Source organism: Oncorhynchus keta, unplaced genomic scaffold, assembly GCF_023373465.1.
Source record: "Oncorhynchus keta strain PuntledgeMale-10-30-2019 unplaced genomic scaffold, Oket_V2 Un_scaffold_9913_pilon_pilon, whole genome shotgun sequence".
Taxonomy (NCBI): Eukaryota; Metazoa; Chordata; class Actinopteri; order Salmoniformes; family Salmonidae; genus Oncorhynchus; species Oncorhynchus keta.
The window spans coordinates 160,001-186,648 of record NW_026291020.1 but is presented as its reverse complement, the minus strand read 5'-3'; the positions used below and the strand labels follow the sequence as shown (position 1 = coordinate 186,648).

General features: G+C 42.8%; 2 protein-coding genes and 1 long non-coding RNA gene across 36 annotated transcripts in view; 1 reads left to right on the top strand and 2 right to left on the bottom strand.

Annotated features, from left to right (window-relative positions):
- The window catches only part of LOC127929729 (NACHT, LRR and PYD domains-containing protein 12-like), a 105,101-nt gene extending 79,934 nt beyond the window's left edge, over window positions 1-25,167 (top strand). For 6 of the 31 annotated variants that reach the window (XM_052517894.1, XM_052517880.1, XM_052517882.1 and 3 more), the window contains 12 exons: window positions 889-1,005; window positions 1,358-1,442; window positions 1,572-1,797; window positions 2,171-3,935; window positions 4,227-4,400; window positions 10,124-10,297; window positions 11,811-11,984; window positions 13,545-13,718; window positions 16,551-16,724; window positions 23,133-23,306; window positions 23,545-23,591; window positions 24,211-25,167. In XM_052517894.1, the coding sequence (XP_052373854.1) occupies window positions 889-1,005; window positions 1,358-1,442; window positions 1,572-1,797; window positions 2,171-3,935; window positions 4,227-4,400; window positions 10,124-10,297; window positions 11,811-11,984; window positions 13,545-13,718; window positions 16,551-16,724; window positions 23,133-23,306; window positions 23,545-23,591; window positions 24,211-24,740 (3,814 nt within the window). In that variant the 3' untranslated portion in view covers window positions 24,741-25,167. The remainder of the gene's footprint in view (window positions 1-888; window positions 1,006-1,357; window positions 1,443-1,571; window positions 1,798-2,170; window positions 3,936-4,226; window positions 4,401-10,123; window positions 10,298-11,810; window positions 11,985-13,544; window positions 13,719-16,550; window positions 16,725-23,132; window positions 23,307-23,544; window positions 23,592-24,210) is intronic. The other 25 variants (XM_052517899.1, XM_052517893.1, XM_052517898.1 and 22 more) reach the window with 22 other exon arrangements.
- LOC127929737 (uncharacterized) lies at window positions 5,571-16,266 on the bottom strand. Of its 4 annotated transcripts, XR_008135951.1 has the most exons (5): window positions 16,175-16,266; window positions 15,762-15,938; window positions 10,841-10,899; window positions 10,605-10,781; window positions 5,571-5,842 (listed from the first exon to the last, which is right to left on the bottom strand). It is a non-coding gene; the product is annotated as an uncharacterized LOC127929737 (long non-coding RNA). The 4 variants fall into 4 exon arrangements; XR_008135950.1 differs by lacking the exons at window positions 15,762-15,938; window positions 16,175-16,266 and adding an exon at window positions 12,589-12,638; XR_008135949.1 differs by lacking the exons at window positions 15,762-15,938; window positions 16,175-16,266 and having other exon boundaries at window positions 10,841-11,044.
- Window positions 25,168-25,433: 266 nt separating the features above from the next.
- Window positions 25,434-26,454, bottom strand: LOC127929733 (keratin-associated protein 4-8-like). The gene is made up of 2 exons (XM_052517985.1): window positions 25,775-26,454; window positions 25,434-25,731 (listed from the first exon to the last, which is right to left on the bottom strand). Exons 1-2 carry the CDS (start codon window positions 26,452-26,454, stop codon window positions 25,434-25,436), a joined length of 978 nt encoding a protein of 325 aa, XP_052373945.1.
- Between the last annotated feature and the right edge of the window lie 194 nt (window positions 26,455-26,648).

The window sequence follows — 26,648 nt, the reverse complement described above, 5'->3', positions numbered from 1 at the left end:
GTTTTTTGTTAGCGTTTTGTTCAGTAAAACACTGTCTCAAACAACAGCCGGTGAAATTGCAGAGCGTGAAACTGAACAAAACATAAATTCTCATAATAAACTTGATGAACTTGATGATCTTCATATGTTTGCACTCCGAAGACTCCATGTTACACAAAAATGTTTGTTTTGTTCAATAATGTTCAATAATAATGATGTCCCTCTTTATGTCCAAAAACCTCCGTTAGTTTTGTTCAGTATTCCATTGGAACAAAGGTCACAGGAGATACAAAAAGATTGAAAAAATTGTTTTTGTTATAAATAATCTATAATATTTAAACCGAACAAATGCTTCGTCAATAGAAAAGGAGAAACCAGAAAGGCTCCCGGTCGTGCGCTGGACTCATGTCTGGAAGTTTCCACTGTCCACTCATTTAATGTGCTGATTCTCCCTAATTTTTTCAGAGTAAAAGCCTGAAACAATGACTAAAGACTGGCCACATGTTGTAGAAGGCATAGAGATCGTTAACTGCGTCACAAGTCTTTGTATGGTGGATAGGCTTTCAATGGAAAAACAGGCATTTCAAAATAAAGGCACTTCTTGGATGGATTTTCCTCAGGTTTCCGCCTGCCATATCAGTTATGTTGTACTCATAGACATTATTTGGTAAGGTAGAGGTGAATTATAATTAGGGACATTTTTTGAAGGAGCTGATCCATTTATCATTATTATCTGACATTTTTACGTGTAAATTACAGAAGCTTTTATAAAGTTATGTTGTGGTTTAATAACAATAAAAACAACATAAAAAGTGATATAGAGCGTTTTGGAATGAAACTCTTCTTATGTTTCCCCATCTGAGCTCAGAGTAGATGAGAGATGTAATGTTTGTCTCTGTTGTGTTGAAGTCCAATCCAGCAGGAGAGACCAGCCTCCCCTGTTCCCAGCTGTGTGTCCATGAAGAGTGACTGGTCTATGGGTCTTCCTGAAGAGTTTAGAGAGGGAGACTTTTCTACTGAACAAAGGTAAGAAGAACTCATGGGTCCTGGTCAGTGAGTTAAACAACACTGTCTCTAGTCATTTCTCCTCCCATTTTCCCATTTATTTTTGTTGTTTTCATAATCCATAGGCTCATCCTTTTGTCCATTTTCATAGTCCTAAAACTATATTAAACAAACACAACACAACACAACATTCCCTCCGTGTGTGTGTGTGTGTGTGTGTGTGTGTGTGTGTGTGTGTGTGTGTGTGTGTGTGTGTGTGTGTGTGTGTGTGTGTGTGTGTGTGTGTGTGTGTGTGTGTGTGTGTGTGTGTGTGTGTGTGTGTACGTATGTGTACTCCTGGATGAGGAGATGTAATCTCATGTTTTGTCCACAGAAACCAACAGGAGAGATCAGAGTCAGAGATTCTCAGTGGTCAGTCTTCCCAGAGTCATCAAACAGACCTGGTCTCCATATTCAGTGTATGTGGTCCTGTTATGTACATTTGTTTTTGTTTACCTCAAGTAAAGTTGATCTGTCAATCATTCGTTAATGTGTTAATGAGAAAGCATTTCTTCGCTTGCTTAACTTATTTTCTTGATTTATTTCAGGTGCTTGAAGAGAATATTATGACATTTGTGAAGAACGAGCTGAAGATGTTCAAGAGGATTCTTAGTCCAGAACTCCCAGAAGGCTTTGAGAGTCAGAAGCAGGATAAGGAAGTGGTGGACGCTGAAGATGAGCAGCAGGAGAGCAGTGCCAGAGGGGCTCTGAAGATCACACTGCACATCCTGAGGAAAATGAACCAGAAGGAGCTTGCTGACATACTGGAGAAAAGTAATATCTGTCTGCCTCATGTTAAATTATGTTTTATAACATTTAAAAGCTGTAGTTAAAGTACAGCTAAAGTAGCTGTGTAACTCAATGATATTGTAGCAGCCTTAACACAACACCCAGTGACCTCATCAAGTAGCAGCAGGGATGTGTTGTGGTGATTAATTTAGAGACAACATTAATAATACCATCAATAATACCAATAATAATGTAATCAGTCACACCAGTCTGTAATGCAATATGAAAACATTTACACATTTTTACAGTCAGTTAAGAAAATAAATGATTATATTTTTAAACTTCATAACAGTCCTACAATACTGTAAAATTAAAACATACGTAATATTAATATCCTCTGTGTTATTTCTTCATTCAGATGAACTTGCTGTGATTTGCCAACGTGAACTCAAATCGAATCTAAAGAAGAAGTTTCAATGTGTATTTGAGGGGATCGCTAAACAAGGAAACCCAACACTTCTCAATAAGATCTACACAGAGCTCTACATCACAGAGGGTGGAACAGGAGAGGTCAATAATGAACATGAGCTGAGACAGATTGAGACAACAGCCAGGAAACAGGCAAGACCAGAGACTGCAATCAAATGTAATGACATCTTCAAACCCTTAACTGGACAAGACAAACTTATCAGAACTGTGCTGACAAAGGGAGTCGCTGGCATTGGAAAAACAGTCTCTGTGCAGAAGTTCATTCTGGACTGGGCTGAAGGAAAAGCAAATCAGGATGTCCAATTTGTATTTTCATTCCCTTTCCGGGAGCTGAATTTGATGAAAGGGGACAAACACACTTTCATTGAACTTCTTAATCACTTCTCAATGGAAACAAAACAATCAAGAATCTCCAGCTATGACAAGTACAAAGTTCTGTTCATCTTTGATGGTCTGGATGAGTGCCGACTGCCCCTAGACTTCCAGAAGAACAAGATCTGTTGGGACGTCACAGAGTCAACCTCAGTGGATGTTCTGCTGACAAATCTCATCAAGGGAAATCTGCTTCCCTCTGCTCTCCTCTGGATAACTACCCGACCTGCAGCAGCCAATAAGATCCCTTCAGGGTGTGTTGAACAGGTAACAGAGGTACGAGGGTTCAATGACCCACAGAAGGAGGAGTACTTCAGGAAGAGATTCAGTGATGAGGACCTGGCCATAAGAATCGTCTCACACATAAAGACATCAAGGAGCCTCCACATCATGTGCCACATTCCAGTCTTCTGTTGGATTTCTGCAACAGTCCTTGAACACATGCTGAAACATAAGAGAGAAGAGATGCCCAAGACTCTGACTGAGATGTACACACACCTTGTGGAGTTTCATACCAAACAGAAGAATGAAAAGTATCTTGGGAAAGAAGAGACAGGTCCACACTGGAATAAAGAGAGCATTCTGTCACTGGGAAAACTGGCTTTTCAACAGCTTGTGAATGGCAATCTGATTTTCTATGAAGAAGACCTGAAAGAGGCTGGCATTGATGTCAATGAAGCCTCAGTGTACTCAGGATTGTGCACACAGCTCTTTAAAGAGGAATGTGTGCTGTACCAGAACAAGGTGTTCTGCTTTGTTCATCTGAGCATTCAGGAGTTTCTGGCTGCTGTATATGTGTTCCTCTCATTTATCAACAACAATGAGAATCTAATGGACAATCTGCAAACAAAAGACAAGTCTGAAGTTACTGTCTACAAGAGTGCTGTGGATAAAGCCTTACAAAGTGAGACGGGAAACCTGGACCTTTTCCTCCGCTTCCTTCTGGGCCTCTCATTGGAGTCCAATCAGAAGCACTTACAAGGTCTACTGATAAAGACAAGAAGCAGCTCACAGAGCCATGAAGAAACAGTCAAGTACATCAAGGAGAAGATCAGGGAGAATCCCTCTCCAGAGAGGAGCATCAATCTGTTCCACTGTCTGAATGAACTGAATGACCATTCTCTAGTGGAGGAGATCCAAAGCTTCCTGAGAACAGGAAGTCTCTCTAGAGACAACCTGTCACCTGCACAGTGGTCAGCTCTGGTCTTTGTGTTGCTGACTTCAGAAAAGGAGCTGGATGTGTTTGACCTGAAGAAATACTCCAGATCAGAGGAAGGTCTTCTGAGGCTGCTGCCAGTGGTCAAAGCCTCCAGAGCTGTTCTGTGAGTAAATAAAAATGACATAAATGAACTAATCATCAGGAAGAAATATTCAGTTTAGAGAAAATATGTATTATAATATGTGTATAATACTATATTGAAAAACATATTGAATAAATGCATTGATTTTCACATTAGTATAACAATATGTCCATACATTTCTAGGAGATGGAGGACCTATATAACCTATATGTTGTTTGAGAGAATAAACCAAATGTATCTGCCATTGTCCTTCTACACTACTGGTGTTAAATTAACAGTGTGTTTGTGAAGTCATGATGATCTCTTTGTCAGGCTGTCAGGCTGTCGAGTCACAGAGGAAGGCTGTGCTTCTCTGGTCTCAGTTCTGGAGTCAAACCCCTCACACCTGAGAGAGCTGGATCTGAGTAACAATGACCTGAAAGATTCAGGAGTGGAGCTGCTCTCTGATGTACTGGAGAATCCCCACTGTAAACTGGAGACTCTGAGGTCAGTATTCCTGTAGTTGGTCAACAAGTGATAACTGTTCACCAGATCCACATGTGTTTACCAGACACACATAGTCCACACCATATGTGTTTGGACAGTGAAGCTTACAGTTTTAAATTTGGTTGTGTTTTAGATTATATTTTTCCTAATAGAAACTAAATGGTGAATAATGTCCTGTCATTTTGGAGTCACTTCACTTGTATTGTCAGTAAGAATAGAAGGACACTTCTATTCTATCCTGGACACTTCTACAATCATATGGATGTTGCTATGATGATGAATGAGAAAGTTACAGAGGAACAAAGATCAGAATAAATGCTAACCCCTCTGTTATTGGTAATGGTGAGAGGTTAGCATGTTTTGTTGTAGTCTCTGTTATTGGTAATGGTGAGAGGTTAGCATGTTTTGTTGTGGCCTCTGTTATTGGTAATGGTGAGAGGTTAGCATGTTTTGTTGTAGTCTCTGTTATTGGTAATGGTGAGAGATTAGCATGTTTTGTTGTAGCCTCTGTTATTGGTAATGGTGAGAGGTTAGCATGTTTTGTTGTAGTCTCTGTTATTGGTAATGGTGAGAGGTTAGCATGTTTTGTTGTAGTCTCTGTTATTGGTAATGGTGAGAGGTTAGCATGTTTGTTGTAGCCTCTGTTATTGGTAATGGTGAGAGGTTAGCATGTTTTGTTGTCGTCTGTTATTGGTAATGGTGAGAGGTTAGTATGTTTTCTCACTCATTATTATTCATGATTCTTTCATGATTTTTCTTAATCAAGGCATCATCAGGATTAATTTATAATTGTTGAGAAACATGTTATCTACTCTCTTAAGACAGAAATTTACTCCACTCATCATCCACCATTTTATTGTATCAAAACACAACCAAAAAAAACTGCAAATGCAACCAACGAGTTTACGACCAAATACTAAACTTTTGACTACTTTAATACTCTATAAGTAAATTGGTCAGATTACTTATGTCTTCTTCTAATGGGGAGACTAGATACATAAAGTGCTTTTATTTTTCTAAACGGTGAAACAGATATATATTAAAATACCCTCAAATTAAAGGTGACATTATATACTGTCACCTCATATGAAACGTTGTATCTCAAATCCAAAATGTTGGAGAATAGAGCCACATTTAAAATGTTAGCTTCACTCTCAAAATAGATATGGTGTGGACTGTATACTCAATACAATCTAAATCTGATACCTCACTGTCTAAATAGATATGGTGTGGACTGTATACTCAATACAATCTAAATCTGATACCTCACTGTCTAAATAGATATGGTGTGGACTGTATACTCAATACAATCTAAATCTGATACCTCACTGTCTAAATAGATATGGTGTGGACTGTATTCTCAATACAATCTAAATCTGATACTTCACTGTCAAAATAGATATGGTGTGGACTGTATACTCAATACAATCTAAATCTGATACCTCACTGTCTAAATAGATATGATGTGGACTGTATACTCAATACAATCTACATTTACATTTACATTTAAGTCATTTAGCAGACGCTCTTATCCAGAGCGACTTACAAATTGGTGCATTCACCTTATGACATCCAGTGGAACAGCCACTTTACAATAGTGCATCTAAATCTTTTAAGGGGGGGGTGAGAAGGATTACTTTATCCTATCCTAGGTATTCCTTAAAGAGGTGGGGTCTCAGGTGTCTCCGGAAGGTGGTGATTGACTCCGCTGTCCTGGCGTCGTGAGGGAGTTTGTTCCACCATAGGGGGCCAGAGCAGCGAACAGTTTTGACTGGGCTGAGCGGGAACTGTACTTCCTCAGTGGTAGGGAGGCGAGCAGGCCAGAGGTGGATGAACGCAGTGCCCTTGTTTGGGTGTAGGGCCTGATCAGAGCCTGGAGGTACTGAGGTGCCGTTCCCCTCACAGCTCCGTAGGCAAGCACCACGGTCTTGTAGCGGATGCGAGCTTCAACTGGAAGCCAGTGGAGAGAGCGGAGGAGCGGGGTGACGTGAGAGAACTTGGGAAGGTTGAACACCAGACGGGCTGCGGAGTTCTGGATGAGTTGTAGGGGTTTAATGGCACAGGCAGGGAGCCCAGCCAACAGCGAGTTGCAGTAATCCAGACGGGAGATGACAAGTGCCTGGATTAGGACCTGCGACGCTTCCTGTGTGAGGCAGGGTCGTACTCTGCGGATGTTGTAGAGCATGAACCTACAGGAACGGGCCACCGCCTTGATGTTAGTTGAGAACGACAGGGTGTTGTCCAGGATCACGCCAAGGTTCTTAGCGCTCTGGGAGGAGGACACAATGGAATTGTCAACTGTGATGGCGAGATCATGGAACGGGCAGTCCTTCCCGGGAGGAAGAGCAGCTCCGTCTTGCCGAGGTTCAGCTTGAGGTGGTGATCCGTCATCCACACTGATATGTCTGCCAGACATGCAGAGATGCGATTCGCCACCTGGTCATCAGAAGGGGGAAAGGAGAAGATTAATTGTGTGTAGTCTGCATAGCAATGATAGGAGAGACCATGTGAGGTTATGACAGAGCCAAGTGACTTGGTGTATAGCGAGAATAGGAGAGGGCCTAGAACAGAGCCCTGGGGACACCAGTGGTGAGAGCGCGTGGTGAGGAGACAGATTCTCGCCACGCCACCTGGTAGGAGCGACCTGTCAGGTAGGACGCAATCCAAGCGTGGGCCGCGCCGGAGATGCCCAACTCGGAGAGGGTGGAGAGGAGGATCTGATGGTTCACAGTATCGAAGGCAGCCGATAGGTCTAGAAGGATGAGAGCAGAGGAGAGAGAGTTAGCTTTAGCAGTGCGGAGCGCCTCCGTGATACAGAGAAGAGCAGTCTCAGTTGAATGACTAGTCTTGAAACCTGACTGATTTGGATCAAGAAGGTCATTCTGAGAGAGATAGCGGGAGAGCTGGCCAAGGACGGCACGTTCAAGAGTTTTGGAGAGAAAAGAAAGAAGGGATACTGGTCTGTAGTTGTTGACATCGGAGGGATCGAGTGTAGGTGTTTTCAGAAGGGGTGCAACTCTCGCTCTCTTGAAGACGGAAGGGACGTAGCCAGCGGTCAGGGATGAGTTGATGAGCGAGGTGAGGTAAGGGAGAAGGTCTCCGGAAATGGTCTGGAGAAGAGAGGAGGGGATAGGGTCAAGCGGGCAGGTTGTTGGGCGGCCTGCCGTCACAAGACGCGAGATTTCATCTGGAGAGAGGGGAGAAAGAGGTCAGACCACAGGGTAGGGCAGTGTGAGCAGAACCAGCGGTGTCGTTTGACTTAGCAAACGAGGATCGGATGTCGTCGACCTTCTTTTCAAAATGGTTGACGAAGTCATCTGCAGAGAGGGGAGGAGGGGGGAGGAGGATTCAGGAGGGAGGAGAAGGTGGCAAAGAGCTTCCTAGGGTTAGAGGCAGATGCTTGGAATTTAGAGTGGTAGAAAGTGGCTTTAGCAGCAGAGACAGAGGAGGAAAATGTAGAGAGGAGGGAGTGAAAGGATGCCAGGTCGGCAGGGAGGCGAAGTTTTCCTCATTTCCGCTCGGCTGCCCGGAGCCCTGTTCTGTGAGCTCGCAATGAGTCGTCGAGCCACGGAGCGGGAGGGGAGGACCGAGCCGGCCTGGAGGATAGGGGACATAGAGAGTCAAAGGATGCCGAAAGGGAGGAGAGGAGGGTTGAGGAGGCAGAATCAGGAGATAGGTTGGAGAAGGTTTGAGCAGAGGAAGAGATGATAGGATGGAAGAGGAGAGAGTAGCGGGGGAGAGAGCGAAGGTTGGGACGGCGCGATACCATCCGAGTAGGGGCAGTGTGGGAAGTGTTGGATGAGAGCGAGAGGAAAAGGATACAAGGTGGTGGTCGGAGACTTGGAGGGGAGTTGCAATGAGGTTAGTGGAAGAACAGCATCTAGTAAAGATGAGGTCGAGCGTATTGCCTGCCTTGTGAGTAGGGGGAAGGTGAGAGGGTGAGGTCAAAAGAGGAGAGGAGTGGAAAGAAGGAGGCAGAGAGGAATGAGTCAAAGGTAGACGTGGGGAGGTTAAAGTCGCCCAGAACTGTGAGAGGTGAGCCGTCCTCAGGAAAGGAGCTTATCAAGGCATCAAGCTCATTGATGAACTCTCCGAGGGAACCTGGAGGGCGATAAATGATAAGGATGTTAAGCTTGAAAGGGCTGGTAACTGTGACAGCATGGAATTCAAAGGAGGCGATAGACAGATGGGTAAGGGGAGAAAGAGAGAATGACCACTTGGGAGAGATGAGGATCCCGGTGCCACCACCCCGCTGACCAGAAGCTCTCGGGTGTGCGAGAACACGTGGGCGGACGAAGAGAGAGCAGTGGGAGTAGCAGTGTTATCTGTGGTGATCCATGTTTCCGTCAGTGCCAAGAAGTCGAGGGACTGGAGGGAGGCATAGGCTGAGATGAACTCTGCCTTGTTGGCCGCAGATCTGCAGTTCCAGAGGCTACCGGAGACCTGGAACTCCACGTGGGTCGTGCGCGCTGGGACCACCAGATTAGGGTGCCCGCGGCCACGCGGTGTGGAGCGTTTGTATGGTCTGTGCAGAGAGGAGAGAACAGGTATACACAGACACATAGTTGACAGGCTACAGAAGAGGCTACGCTAATGCAAAGGAGATTGGAATGACAAGTGGACTACACGTCTCGAATGTTCAGAAAGTTAAGCTTACGTAGCAAGAATCTTATTGACTAAAATTATTAAAATGATACAGTACTGCTGAAGTAGGCTAGCTGGCAGTGGCTGCGTTGTTGACTTTGTAGGCTAGCTGGCAGTGGCTGCGTTGTTGACACTACACTAATCAAGTCGTTCCGTTGAGTGTAATAGTTTCTACAGTGCTGCTATTCGGGGGCCAGCTGGCTAGCTAGCAGTGTTGATTACGTTACGTTGCTAAAAGAACGACAATAGCTGGCTAGCTAACCTAGAAAATCGCTCTAGACTACACAATTATCTTTGATACAAAGACGGCTATGTAGCTAGCTATGTAGCTAGCTACGATCAAACAAATCAAACCGTTGTAATGAAATGAAATGAAAATGTGATACTACCTGTGGAGCGAGCGAATGCGACCGGGTTGTTGAGTGGGGAAGTTCTATTCGGTATACGTTGACTAGCTGTTGGCTAGCTAGCAGTGTCTCCTACGTTAAGGACGACAAATAGCTGGCTAGCTAACCTCGGTAAATTAAGATAATCACTCTAAGACTACACACTCTAAACTACACAATTATCTTGGATACGAAGACAGCAAAGACAACTATGTAGCTAGCTAACACTACACTAATCAAGTCGTTCAGTTGAGTGTAATAGTTTCTACAGTGCTGCTATTCGGTAGACGGTAGACGGTGGACGTTAGCTAGCTGGCTAGCTGCCGGGCAGATAGCAGTGTAGACTACGTTAGGGCGACGAAATACGATAATTACGCAATTATCTTTGATACAAAGACGGCTATGTAGCTAGCTAAGAAGAAATTGCTAAGATTAGACAAATCAAACCATTGTACTATAATGAAATGTAATGAAAAGTTATACTACCTGCGGACCGAAATGCAGATGCGACCGCTCGCTCCAACCCGGAAGTAAGCAAATCTGTCTGTCTTTCTAAAGATACTGCTTTTAAACTGGTCTGGTCAGTCTACTCATAAATTGTACTAAGGTTCCACATGTTGAAAATATATACTGCCACTATTTTCACTACCAAACAATAGACGTGTGGTTTTAATCTGATTTGACTCTTTGCAGGCTGTCAGGCTGTCTAGTCACAGAGGAAGGCTGTACTTTTCTCGCCTCAGCTCTGGAGTCAAACCCCTCACACCTGAGAGAGCTGGATCTGAGTAACAATGACCTGAAGGGTTCAGGAGTGGATCTGCTCTCTGCTGGACTGGGGAATCCCCACTGTAAACTGGAGACTCTGAGGTCAGTATTCCTGTAGTTGGTCAACAAGTGATAACTGTTCACCAGATCCACATGTGTTTACCAGACACACATAGTCCACACCATATGTGTTTGGACAGTGAAGCTTACAGTTTTACATTTGGTGCTCTGCTCCAGCATTTTGGATTTGAGATATAATGTTTCTTATTAGGAGACAGTACAGAATGTCACCTTCTATTTGAGGTTAATTGTTGTAGCCAGTATTCCTATTATACATTTTAAATATTATCTTCACTGTCAAAATAGATATGGTGTGGACTGTATACTCAATACAATCTAAATCTGATACCTCACTGTCTAAATAGATATGGTGTGGACTGTATACTCAATACAATCTAAATCTGATACCTCACTGTCTAAATAGATATGGTGTGGACTGTATACTCAATACAATCTAAATCTGATACCTCACTGTCTAAATAGATATGGTGTGGACTGTATACTCAATACAATCTAAATCTGATTCCTCACTGTCTAAATAGATATGGTGTGGACTGTATACTCAATACAATCTAAATATGATACCTCACTGTCTAAATAGATATGGTGTGGACTGTATACTCAATACAATCTACATCTGATACCTCACTGTCTAAATAGATATGGTGTGGACTGTATACTCAATACAATCTAAATCTGATTCCTCACTGTCTAAATAGATATGGTGTGGACTGTATACTCAATACAATCTAAATCTGATTCCTCACTGTCTAAATAGATATGGTGTGGACTGTATACTCAGTACAATCTAAATCTGATACCTCACTGTCTAAATAGATATGGTGTGGACTGTATACTCAATACAATCTAAATCTGATTCCTCACTGTCTAAATAGATATGGTGTGGACTGTATACTCAATACAATCTAAATCTGATTCCTCACTGTCTAAATAGATATGGTGTGGACTGTATACTCAATACAATCTAAATCTGATTCCTCACTGTCTAAATAGATATGGTGTGGACTGTATACTCAATACAATCTAAATCTGATACCTCACTGTCTAAATAGATATGGTGTGGACTGTATACTCAATACAATCTAAATCTGATTCCTCACTGTCTAAATAGATATGGTGTGGACTGTATACTCAATACAATCTAAATCTGATACCTCACTGTCTGTCTTCTGACTGATACTGCTTTTTAAACTGGTCTGGTCAGTCTACCGAAATATTTGTACTTTACATGTTTCTATCTACAACCAATATTTGGATTATTTGTCATTTCTAATAATGATACATACATTTATGAATAGATATGGCAGGTTTTTGGACACTGATATATCTGAATATGTAAAAAAAAATCCTGCCGCTATTTTCACCACCAAAGAATATCAGTGTGGTTTTAATATTATTTTTACTCTTTGCAGGCTGTCAGGCTGTCTGGTCAAACCCAACACATTATTTGTGGACTGGTAACAGTGTAAACAGGGAAAGCTAATTGTAACATTTGAATACAACCTGTCTGTCATTGTATTTCTCTGTGTTTCAGACTCACTGGCTGTAAACTCAGAAACATATCCTGTAAAGTGTTGGCCTCAGTTCTCAGTTCCAACCCCTCACACCTGAGAGAGCTGGATCTGAGTAACAATGACCTGAAGGATTCAGGAGTGGAGCTGCTCTCTGCTGTACTGGGGAATCCCCACTGTAAACTGGAGACTCTGAGGTCAGTATTCCTGTAGTTGGTCAACAAGTGATAACTGTTCAACAGATCCACATGTGTTTACCAGACAAACATAGTCCACACCATATGTGTTTGGACAGTGAAGCTTACAGTTTTAAATGTGGTGCTCTGCTCCAGCATTTTGGATTTGAGATATAATGTTTCATATTAGGAGACAGTACAGAATGTCACCTTCTATTTGAGGTTAATTGTTGTAGCCTCTTTTATTGGTAATGGTGAGAGGTTAGTATGTTTTGTTGTAGTCTCTGTTATTGGTAATGGTGAGAGGGTAGCATGTTTTGTTGTGGCCTCTGTTATTGGTAATGGTGAGAGGTTAGCATGTTTTGTTGTAGCCTCTTTTATTGGTAATGGTGAGAGGTTAGTATGTTTTGTTGTATCCTCTGTTATTGGTAATGGTGAGAGGTTAGCATGTTTTGTTGTAGCCTCTGTTATTGGTAATGGTGAGAGGTTAGCATGTTTTGTTGTAGTCTCTGTTATTGGTAATGGTGAGAGGTTAGCATGTTTTGTTGTAGTCTCTGTTATTGGTAATGGTGAGAGGTTAGTATGTATACTAACCTGTATACTCAATACAATCTAAATCTGATACCTCACTGTCTAAATAGATATGGTGTGGACTGTTTACTCAATACAATCCAAATCTGATACCTCACTGTCAAAATAGATATGGTGAGGACTGTATACTCAATACAATCTAAATCTGATACCTCACTGTCTAAATAGATATGGTGTGGACTGTATACTCAATACAATCTAAATCTGATACCTCACTGTCTAAATAGATATGGTGTGGACTGTATACTCAATACAATCTAAATCTGATACCTCACTGTCTAAATAGATATGTTGTGGACTGTATACTCAATACAATCTAAATCTGATTCCTCACTGTCTAAATAGATATGGTGTGGACTGTATACTCAATACAATCTAAATCTGATTCCTTACTGTCTAAATAGATATGTTGTGGACTGTATACTCAATACAATCTAAATCTGATACCTCACTGTCTAAATAGATATGGTGTGGACTGTATACTCAATACAATCTAAATCTGATTCCTCACTGTCTAAATAGATATGGTGTGGACTGTATACTCAATACAATCTAAATCTGATTATTCACTGTCTGTATTTTGACTGATACTGCTTTTTAAACTGGTCTGGTCATTCTACTCAAATATTTGTTAAAATGCATCTTTCTATCTACAAGCAATACTTGGATAATGTGTCATTTCTAGGCTGTGCTACTCTGTTCTCAGCTCTGAGGTCAAACCCCTTCTAATAATGATACATTAATTTATGAATAGATATGGCAGGTTTTGGACACTGATATATCTGAATATGTTAAAAAATATACTGCCGCTATTTTCACCACCAAAGAATATCAGTGTGGTTTTTAATATTATTTTTACTCTTTGCAGGCTGTCAGGCTGTCTGGTCAAACCCAACACATTATTTGTGGACTGGTAACAGTGTAAACAGGGAAAGCTGAGTGTATCATTTTAATACAACCTGTCTGTCATTGTATTTCTCTGTGTTTCAGACTCACTGGCTGTAAACTCAGAAACACATCCTGTAAAGTGTTGGCCTCAGTTCTCAGTTCAAACCCCTCACACCTGAGAGAGCTGGATCTGAGTAACAATGACCTGAAGGATTCAGGAGTGGAGCTGCTCTCTGCTGGACTGGGGAATCCCCACTGTAAACTGGAGACTCTGAGGTCAGTATTCCTGTAGTTGGTCAACAAGTGATAACTGTTCACCAGATCCACATGTGTTTACCAGGCACACATAGTCCACACCATATGTGTTTGGACAGTGAAGCTTACAGTTTAAATGTGGTGCTCTGCAGCATTTTGGATTTGAGATATAATGTTTCATATTAGGTGACAGTACAGAATGTCACATTTTATTTGAGGGAATTCATACATATATTACCGTTTAGATATGAATAGTGAAGAATTACATTTACATTTACATTTAAGTAATTTAGCAGACGCTCTTATCCAGAGCGACTTACAAATTGGATAACAAAGTTATAGAGTCACAAATATCAGTATAAATGCTCATCTACTCTGTTATTGGTAATGGTGAGAGGTTAGCATGTTTTGTTGTAGTCTCTGTTATTGGTAATGGTGAGAGGTTAGTATGTTTTGTTGTAGTCTCTGTTATTGGTAATGGTGAGAGGTTAGCATGTTTTGTTGTAGCCTCTGTTATTGGTAATGGAGAGAGGTTAGCATGTTTTGTTGTAGTCTCTGTTATTGGTAATGGTGAGAGGTTAGTATGTTTTGTTGTAGTCTCTGTTATTGGTAATGGTGAGAGGTTAGCATGTTTTGTTGTAGCCTCTGTTATTGGTAATGGAGAGAGGTTAGCATGTTTTGTTGTAGTCTCTGTTATTGGTAATGGTGAGAGGTCAGTATGTTTTGTTGTAGCCTCTGTTATTGGTAATGGTGAGAGGTTAGCATGTTTTGTTGTAGTCTCTGTTATTGGTAATGGTGAGAGGTTAGTATTTTTTGTTGTAGCCTCTGTTATTGGCAATGGTGAGAGGTTAGCATGTTTTGTTGTATTCTCTGTTATTGGTAATGGTGAGAGGTTAGCATGTTTTGTTGTAGTCTCTGTTATTGGTAATGGTGAGAGGTTAGCATGTTTTGTTGTAGCCTCTGTTATTGGTAATGGTGAGAGGTTAGCATGTTTGTTGTAGTCTCTGTTATTGGCAATGGTGAGAGGTTAGCATGTTTTGTTGTAGTCTCTGTTATTGGTAATGGTGAGAGGTTAGCATGTTTTGTTGTAGTCTCTGTTATTGGTAATGGTGAGAGGTTAGCATGTTTTGTTGTAGTCTCTGTTATTGGCAATGGTGAGAGGTTAGCATGTTTTGTTGTAGTCTCTGTTATTGGCAATGGTGAGAGGTTAGTATGTTTTGTTGTAGTCTCTGTTATTGGTAATGGTGAGAGGTTAGCATGTTTTGTTGTAGCCTCTGTTATTGGTAATGGCGAGAGGTTAGTATGTTTAGTTGTAGTCTCTGTTATTGGTAATGGTGAGAGGTTAGCATGTTTTGTTGTAGTCTCTGTTATTGGTAATGGTGAGAGGTTAGTATGTTTTGTTGTAGCCTCTGTTATTGGTAATGGTGAGAGGTTAGTATGTTTAGTTGTAGTCTCTGTTATTGGTAATGGTGAGAGGTTAGCATGTTTTGTTGTAGTCTCTGTTATTGGTAATGGTGAGAGGATAGTATGTTTTGTTGTAGTCTCTGTTATTGGTAATGGTGAGAGGTTAGTATGTTTTGTTGTAGTCTCTGTTATTGGTAATGGTGAGAGGATAGTATGTTTTGTTGTAGTCTCTGTTATTGGTAATGGTGAGAGGTTAGTATGTTTTGTTGTAGCCTCTGTAACTTTCTCACTCATTTTCATTCATGATCTTTCTCAATCATGGGAGTCACAGTCTTGATGTAGTCATTACGTTCAAAGAATATGGGACCAAATTGTTTACTGTTGACTACATTAATACACTGTGAGTGAATTGGTCAGAATACTTATGACTTCTAATGGGGAGACTAGATACATAAAGTGCTTTTATGTTTCTAAATGGTGAAACAGATTTGTATTAAAATATCCTCAAATAAAAGGGGACATTATATACTGTCACCTCATATGAAACATTTGATCTGAAATCCAAAATGCTGGAGTATAGAGACACATTTAAAATGTTACCTTCACTGTCTAAATAGATATGGTGTGGACTGTATACTAAATACAATCTAAATCTGATACCTCACTGTCTAAATAGATATGGTGTGGACTGTATACTCAATACAATCTAAATCTGATACCTCACTGTCTAAATAGATATGGTGTGGACTGTATACTCAATACAATCTAAATCTGATTCCTCACTGTCTAAATAGATATGCTGTGGACTGTATACTCAATACAATCTAAATCTGATACCTCACTGTCAAAATAGATATGGTGTGGACTGTATACTCAATACAATCTAAATCTGATACCTCACTGCCTAAATAGATATGGTGTGGACTGTATACTCAATACAATCTAAATCTGATACCTCACTGTCTAAATAGATATGGTGTGGACTGTATACTCAATACAATCTAAATCTGATTCCTCACTGTCTAAATAGATATGGTGTGGACTGTATACTCAATACAATCTAAATCTGATACCTCACTGTCTAAATAGATATGGTGTGGACTGTATACTCAATACAATCTAAATCTGATACCTCACTGTCTAAATAGATATGGTGTGGACTGTTTACTCAATACAATCTATATCTGATTCCTCACTGTCTGTCTTCTGACTGATACTGCTTTTTAAACTGGTCTGGTCAGTCTACTATAATATTTGTACTATACATGTTTCTATCTGCAGGCAATACTTTGATCATTTGTCATTTTTTATGATGATACACTATTTTACGAATAGATATGGAAGGTTTCAGGACACTGATATATCTGAAAATGTTGAAATAATATACTGCCACTATTTTCACCACCAAAGAATATCAGTGTGATTTTAATATGATTTGACTCTTTGCAGGTTATCAGGCTGTCTAGTCACAGAGGAAGGCTGTGCTTCTCTGGTCTCAGCTCTGGAGTCAAACCCCTCACACCTGAGAGAGCTCGACCTGAGCTACAATCACCCAGGAGACTCAGGAGTGAAGCTGCTCTCTGCTGGACTGGAGGATCCACACTGCAGACTGGAGAAACTCAGGTATGTAGAGGGTTTATGTCAATGTTCATATCAGACATGTTGGACTTATCAGGATAGTTAAGACAAACATTCTTACCACCACTTGGACTACTTGGATATGCTGACTGTGTGTCTGTGGCCAGTGTGTGTATATCTCCAGTGTGTGTGTGTGTGTGTGTGTGTGTGTGTGTGTGTGTGTGTGTGTGTGTGTGTGTGTGTGTGTGTGTGTGTGTGTGTGTGTGTGTGTGTGTGTGTGTGTGTGGCCAGTGTGTGTGTGTTTCCAGTGTGTGTGTGTTTCCAGTGTGTGTGTGTTTGTGTGTCTTTTGAGGTTAGCATGTTTTGTTGTAGTCTCTGTTATTGGTAATGGTGAGAGGTTAGCATGTTTTGTTGTAGTCTCTGTTATTGGTAATGGTGAGAGGTTAGCATATTTTGTTGTAGTCTCTGTTATTGGTCATGGTGAGAGGTTAGCATGTTTTGTTGTAGCCTCTGTTATTGGTAATGGTGAGAGGTTAGCATGTTTTGTTGTAGTCTCTGTTATTGGTAATGGTGAGAGGTTAGCATGTTTTGTTGTAGCCTCTGTTATTGGTAATGGTGAGAGGTTAGCATGTTTTGTTGTAGTCTCTGTTATTGGTAATGGTGAGAGGTTAGTATGTTTTGTTGTAGCCTCTGTTATTGGTAATGGTGAGAGGTTAGCATGTTTTGTTGTAGTCTCTGTTATTGGTAATGGTGAGAGGTTAGTATGTTTTGTTGTAGTCTCTGTTATTGGTAATGGTGAGAGGTTAGCATGTTTTGTTGTAGCCTCTGTTATTGGTAATGGTGAGAGGTTAGCATGTTTTGTTGTAGTCTCTGTTATTGGTAATGGTGAGAGGTTAGCATGTTTTGTTGTAGCCTCTGTTATTGATAATGGTGAGAGGTTAGCATGTTTTGTTGTAGCCTCTGTTATTGGTAATGGTTGATCCAAGATGGCGTAGCAGTCGGACGTCTTGTCGTGTCATGTACCTTGTATATATCATTTTTTTTTTCGTTTTTTTTCTAAAACATATTTTTCTTCGCATATCCTTTAAAACATTTTGCGAAACCTCAACAGCTAAATACTCTCCTGCAACCCGCCTCACCCAATGTAGCATGGATCTGCTTTTTTTTATTCTAAGGTATATATATTTACTTCGGATCCGGAACCCCTCAACTGAAGCTAGCCAGCTAACTACCAGCTATCAGTCAGCAAACCTTTGCTAGCGGTCTTCAGCTAACCTTTAGCTCGGAAAGCTCTCGCCAGTTCGAACAACGCGACTCTAACCAGAGCATAACGGACCTATTATTGGTATTTTTAGTTTTATCCCCGGATTCCCACCGCAAACGGAACATTCTCATCTGGATCTTCACAACTAGCTAACTAGCTAACTAGCTAACCGCAACCCCGGATGATTACTCCTGGCTAGCGTTTCCATCCACTGAGCTTGAAGCTAGCCCGGCCAGAGCTCCTGTGCTACCACCGAAGCATACTCCTGGGCTACAATATCAGGACCCATGACCGGTCTATCGATGTCACCGCATGAAGAGGCATAAACAGACTCAACCCCTTGCTATCTGCTTGCTTGCTAATTCGGCCTGCTAACTGCTAGCTTGCTCAGCCCCTGTCTGCTAACTGCTAGCTTGTTTAGCCCGGGCCTACTAACTGTTAGCTTGTTAGCACAGGCCTGCTAACTGTCTGAATCGCCACGTCCCCAGCCAGCCCAACCACTCACTGGACCCATATTTACTTTCAATCTCTTTTCGATTTTTAATTCGATTATACCTCCTGGTAACCTGCCTCACCCAATGTGATACGGAATCTGCTGTTATTTTTTAATTTTTAGAACACATTCAAGAACCTCCAGAAGCTAACAAGCTACAAGCTATTTAGTCATTGTTAGCCACTGCTAGCGGCGTTACCTTCTGCACAGCCAGCTAGTTTTTATTTACCTGGATAATACTCACCCTTCCAGCTTCCCTGCCCCATCCCCTGGACACTGATCACCTGGCTACATAGCTGATGCATGATGGACTGTCCATTAATCACGGTACTCCATTCTGCTTGTTTATGTTTTATCTGTTGGCCCCAGCCGCACTCAGGCTCTGTGTGTAGTTAATCCGACCCTCCCTCTGCCTAGTCAACGCCATTTTACCTGCTGTTTGTTGTGCTAGCTGATTAGCTGTTGTTGTCTCACCTACAGTTTTAGCTAACTCTCCCAATTCAACACCTGTGATTACTGTATGCCTCCATGTATGTCTCTCTCAAATGTCAATATGCTTTGTATACTGTTGTTCAGGTTAGTTATCATTGTTTTAGTTTACAATGGAGCCCCTAGTTCCACTCTTCATACCCCTGATACCCCCTTTGTCCCACCTCCCACACATGCGGTGACCTCACTCATTACAACCAGCATGTCCAGAGATGCAACCTCTCTCATCATCACCCAGTGCCTGGGCTTACCTCCGCTGTACCCGCACCCCACCATACCCCTGTCTGAGCATTATGCCCTGAATATATTCTACCATGCCCAGAAATCTGCTCCTTTTATTCTCTGTCCCCAACGCTCTAGGCGACCAGTTTTGATAGCCTTTAGCCGCACCCTCATACTACTCCTCCTCTGTTCCGCGGGTGATGTGGAGGTAAACCCAGGCCCTGCATGTCCCCAGGCACCCTCATTTGTTGACTTCTGTGATCGAAAAAGTCTTGGTTTCATGCATGTCAACATCAGAAGCCTCCTCCCTAAGTTTGTTTTACTCACTGCTTTAGCACACTCTGCTAACCCTGATGTCCTTGCCGTGTCTGAATCCTGGCTCAGGATAGCCACCAAAAATTCTGAGATTTCCATACCCAACTATAACATTTTCCGTCAAGATAGAACTGCCAAAGGGGGAGGAGTTGCAGTCTACTGCAGAGAGAGCCTGCAAAGTAATGTCATACTTTCCAGGTCCATACCCAAACAGTTCGAACTACTAATCTTAAAAATTACTCTCTCCAGTAATAAGTCTCTCACTGTTGCCGCCTGCTACCGACCCCCTCAGCTCCCAGCTGTGCCCTGGACACCATTTGTGAATTGATCGCCCACCATCTAGCTTCAGAGTTTGTTCTGTTAGGTGACCTAAACTGGGATATGCTTAACACCCCGGCAGTCCTACAATCTAAGCTAGATGCCATCAATCTCACACAAATCATCAAGGAACCCACCAGATACAACCCTACATCTGTAAACAAGGGCACCCTCATAGACGTCATCCTGACCAACTGGCCCTCCAAATACACCTCCGCCGTCTTCAACCAGGATCTCAGCGATCACTGCCTCATTGCCTGTATCCGCTACGGAGCCGCAGTCAAACGACCACCCTCATCACTGTCAAACGCTCCCTAAAACACTTCTGTGAGCAGGCCTTTCTAATCGACCTGGCCCGGGTATCCTGGAAGGACATTGACCTCATCCCGTCAGTTCACGGAACTAAGAACAGATATAGTTCAATCCAGACCTGACTGCCCTCAACCAGCACAAAAACATCCTATGGCGGACTGCAATAGCATCGAATAGTCCCCGTGATATGCAACTGTTCAGGGAAGTCAGGAACCAATACACTCAGTCAGTCAGGAAAGCTAAGGCCAGCTTCTTCAGGCAGAAATTTGCATCCTGTAGCTCCAACTCCAAAAAGTTCTGGGACACTGAAGTCCATGGAGAACAAGAGCACCTCCTCCCAGCTGCCCACTGCACTGAGGCTAGGTAACACGGTCACCACCGATAAATCCATGATTATCGAAAACTTCAACAAGCATTTCTCAACGGCTGGCCATGCCTTCTGCCTGGCTACTCCAACCTCGGGCCAACAGCTCCGCCCCACCCCCACAGCTACTTGCCCAAGCCTCTCCAGGTTCTCCTTTACCCAAATCCAGATAGCAGATTTCTGAAAGAGCTGCAAAACCTGGACCCGTACAAATCAGCTGGGCTTGACAATCTGGACCCTCTATTTCTGAAACTATCCGCCGCCATTGTCGCAACCCCTATTTCCAGCCTGTTCAACCTCTCTTTCATATCGTCTGAGATCCCCAAGGATTGAAAGCTGCCGCAGTCATCCCCCTCTTCAAAGGGGAGACACCCTGGACCCAAACTGTTACAGACCTATATCCATCCTGCCCTGCCTATCTAAGGTCTTCGAAAGCCAAGTCAACAAACAGGTCACTGACCATCTCGAATCACACCGTACCTTCTCCGCTGTGCAATCTGGTTTCCGAGCCGGTCACGGGTGCACCTCAGCCACACTCAAGGTACTAAACGATATCATAACCGCCATCGATAAAAGACAGTACTGTGCAGCCGTCTTCATCGACCTGGCCAAGGCTTTCGACTCTGTCAATCACCACATTCTTATCGGCAGACTCAGTAGCCTTGGTTTTTCTGATGACTGCCTTGCCTGGTTCACCAACTACTTTGCAGACAGAGTTCAGTGTGTCAAATCGGAGGGCATGCTGTCCGGTCCTCTGGCAGTCTCTATGGGGGTGCCACAGGGTTCAATTCTCGGGCCGACTCTTTTCTCTGTATATATCAATGATGTTGCTCTTGCTGCGGGCGATTCCCTGATCCACCTCTACGCAGACGACACCATTCTATATACTTCCGGCCCGTCCTTGGACACTGTGCTATCTAACCTCCAAACAAGCTTCAATGCCATACAACACTCCTTCCGTGGCCTCCAACTGCTCTTAAACGATAGTAAAACCAAATGCATGCTTTTCAACCGTTCGCTGCCTGCACCTGCACGCCTGACTAGTATCACCACCCTGGATGGTTCCGACCTTGAATATGTGGACATCTATAAGTACCTAGGTGTCTGGCTAGACTGTAAACTCTCCTTCCAGACTCATATCAAACATCTCCAATCGAAAATCAAATCCAGAATCGGTTTTCTATTCCGCAACAAAGCCTCCTTCACTCATGCCGCCAAACTTACCCTAGTAAAACTGACTATCCTACCGATCCTCGACTTCGGCGACGTCATATACAAAATAGCTTCCAACACTCTACTCAGCAAACTGGATGCAGTTTATCACAGTGCCATCCGTTTTGTCACTAAAGCACCTTATACCACCCACCACTGTGACTTGTATGCTCTAGTCGGCTGGCCCTCGCTACATATTCGTCGCCAGACCCACTGGTTCCAGGTCATCTACAAGTCCATGCTTGGTAAAGCTCCGCCTTATCTCAGTTCACTGGTCACGATGGCAACACCCACCCGTAGCACGCGCTCCAGCAGGTGTATCTCACTGATCATCCCTAAAGCCGACACCTCATTTGGCCGCCTTTCGTTCCAGTTTTCTGCTGCCTGTGACTGGAACGAATTGCAGAAATCACTGAAGTTGGAGACTTTTATCTCCCTCACCAACTTCAAACATCTGATATCTGAGCAGCTAACCGATCGCTGCAGCTGTATATAGTCTTATCGGTAAATAGCCCACCCAATTTTACCTACCTCATCTCCATACTGTTTTTATTTATTTACTTTTCTGCTCTTTTGCACATCAGTATCTCTACCTGTACATGCCTTTCTGATCATTTATCACTCCAGTTTTAATCTGCAAAATTGTAATTATTCGCCTACCTCCTCATGCCTTTTGCACACAATGTATATAGACCCTTTTTTTCTACTGTGTTATTGACTTGTTTATTGTTTACTCAATGTGTAACTCTGTGTTGTCTGTTCACACTGCTATGCTTTATCTTGGCCAGGTCACATTTGCAAATGAGAACTTGTTCTCAACTAGCCTACCTGGTTAAATAAAGGTCAAATAAATAAAAATAATTTTAAAAATGGTGAGAGGTTAGCATGTTTTTTGTAGCCTCTGTTATTGGTAATGTTGAGAGGTTAGCATGTTTTGTTGTAGTCTCTGTTATTGGTAATGGTGAGAGGTTAGTATGTTTTGTTGTAGTCTATGTAACTTTCTCACTCATTATTATTCATGATCTTTCTCAATCATGTCACCTCATATGAAACATTTGATCTGAAATCCAAAATGTTGGATGTTTAAAATGTTAGCTCACTGTCTAAATATATATATGGTGTGGACTGTATACTCAATACAATCTAAATCTGATACCTCACTGTCTAAATAGATATGGTGTGGACTGTATACTCAATACAATCTAAATCTGATACGTCACTGTCTAAATAGATATGGTGTGGACTGTATACTCAATGCAATCTAAATCTGATTCCTCACTGTCTGTCTTCTGACTGATACTGCTTTTTAAACTGGTCTGGTCAGTCTACTCAAATATTTGTACTATACATGCTTCTCTCTACAGCAATACTTTGATAATTTGTAATTTGATAAAAAATATACTGCCACTATTTTCACCACCAAAGAATAGCAGTGTGATTTTAGTATGATTTGTCTATTTGCAGGCTGTCAGGCTGTCTAGTCACAGAGGAATGCTGTGCTTCTCTGGTCTCAGCTCTGAGGTCAAACCCCTCACACCTGAGAGAGCTGGACCTGAGCTACAATCACCCAGGAGACTCAGGAGTCAGACTGCTCTCTGCTGGACTGGAGGATCCACACTGCAGACTGGAGAAACTCAAGTATGTAGAGGGTTTATGTCAATGTTCATATCAGACATGTTTGACTTATCAGGTTAGTTTAGACAAACATTCTGACCACCACTTGGACAAAGTTATATGCTGACTGTGTGTGTGTCCAGTGTGTGTATCTCCAGTGTGTCTCCAGTGTGTGTGTGTGTGTGTGCGTCTCCAGTGTGTTAGTGTCTCCAGTGTGTGTGTATCCCTCAATGACGGTCTGTTCTTCTGCTTACCGCTACAGTGTGGATCATGGTGGAGAGTACACATCGAAAACTGGAATTAGAAAATGTGAGTGTTGACTGCTGTGAAGAATATGACTAAGAATAAGTCTTAATTCAAGTTAAGTCAAAGTCAAAGAACAACATCATTACTTACTTGGTCATATTAAATATCAGCTGTAGTTCTACAGAAGCAGAAATCAGGGACACCAACGTTTACAAAGAGTTGCTTTGACAATGTGTGTGTGTGTGTGTGTGTGTGTGTGTGTGTGTGTGTGTGTGTGTGTGTGTGTGTGTGTGTGTGTGTGTGTGTGTGTGTGTGTGTGTGTGTGTGTGTGTGTGTGTGTGTGTGTGTGTGTGTGTGTGTGTTCATGCATAAATACAGGTGTGTGTGTGTGTTTGTCCAGTGTGTGTGTGTGTGTGTGTGTGTGTGTCTGTTCATGCATAAATACAGGTGTGTGTTTGTCCAGTGTGAGTGTCTGTGTGTGTGTGTGTGTGATTAATTGGAATAAGTGTGTTTTATATTACCATACAGTATAACATATGATCATTCAACAAGTCTCAAGTTACCTTAACTTCTCCTTTTGATACCTAGAAACATCTACATTAAATGAATTAGTGAAAAGTGAGTTAACATTCTAACGTGAATGATGATGATTTCTAATATTGTGTATGGTTTCATTCATCAGATGTCTGTGATCTCACACTGGACCTAAACACAGTAAACAGACACCTCTCTCTGTCTGAGGAGAACAGAAAGGTGACATGGAGGACAGAGAAGCAGCCGTATCCTGATCAACCAGAGAGATTTGAGGTCTGGGGACAGGTGCTGTGTAGAGAGGGTCTGACTGGGCGCTGTTACTGGGAGGTAGAGTGGAGTGGAATAATGGGGGCTGGTATAGGAGTGACATATAAAGGAATCAACAGGAGAGGATGGTGTGATGACAGTAGGCTTGGATACAATGACAAGTCCTGGAGTCTGTTCTGCTCTGACAGTTACTCTGCCTGTCACAATAATAATCTCACTACCATAAACGTCCCCTCCTCCAGCTCCCACAGAGTAGGAGTGTATCTGGACTGGCCAGCCGGCACTCTGTCCTTCTATAGAGCCTCCTCTGACACACTGACCCACCTGATCACATTCACCTCCACGTTCACTGAGCCCCTCTATCCAGCGTTTTGGGTTCATGTTGACTCCTCAGTGTCCCTGAAAACATAACCAGTGTCACTGAACACACACACACACACTGGACACACACTGGACACACACACACACACACTGGACACATACACACACACACTGGACACACACACATTGGACACACACACACACACACTGGACACAAACACACTGGAAACACACACACTGCACACACACACACACACACACACACTGGACACACAAACACTGGACACACACACACACACACACACACACACTGAACACACACACTGGACACACACAGACACACACTGGACACACACACTGGACACACACACACACTGGACACACACACACACACTGGACACACACACACACACACACACACACACACACACACACACACACACACACACACACACACACACACACACACACACACTGGACACACACAAACTGGACACACACACACACACATAATGGACACACAATGGACACACACACACACACACACACACACACACACACACACACACACACACACACACACTGGACACACACTGGACACACACACACACTGGACACACACACTGATCCACACACACTGGACAAACACACACACACACACACTGGACACACACACACACACACAAATACACTGGACACACACACACACACTGGACACACACACGAACTGGATACACACACACACTTGACACACACATCAAATCAAAATCAAATCAAATTTATTTATATAGCCCTTCGTACATCAGCTGATATCTCAAAGTGCTGTACAGAAACCCAGCCTAAAACCCCAAACAGCAAACAATGCAGGTGTAAAACCACGGTGTAGAAGCACGGACACACACACACTGGACACACACACACTGGACACACACACACTGGACACACACACACTGGACACACACACACTGGACACACACACACTGGACACACACACACTGACACACACACACTGATACACACACACTGATACACACACACTGGACACACACACACTGATACACACACACTGGACACACACACACTGATACACACACACTGATACACACACACTGATACACACACACTGGACACACACACACTGGACACACACACACTGATACACACACACTGGACACACACACACTGGACACACACACACTGATACACACACACTGGACACACACACACTGGACACACACACACTGGACACACACACACTGGACACACACACACTGATACACACACACTGGACACACACACACTGGACACACACACACTGATACACACACACTGGACACACACACACTGATACACACACACTGGACACACACACACTGGACACACACACACAGACTGATACACACACACTGGACACACACACACTGATAAACACACACTGATACACACACACTGGACACACACACTGGACACACAAACACTGATACACACACACTGATACACACACACTGGACACACACACACTGATACACACACACTGATACACACAAACTGGACACACACACACACACACTGGACACACACACACACACACACACACACACTGGACACATACACATACTGGACACACACACACACACTGGACACAGACACAAACACACACTGGACACACACACAAACACACACTGGACACACACACACGCTGGACGGACACACACACACACACACTGGACACACACACACACGCTGGACACACACACACACTGGACACAGACACACTGGACACACACACAGACTGGACACACATAAACACACACTGGACACACACACATTGGACACACACACACACACTGGACACACACACACTGGACACACACACACACACACTAAACACACACACTGGACACACAATCACTGCGCACACACACACACACACACACACACACACACACACACACACACACACACACACACACACACACACACACACACACACACACA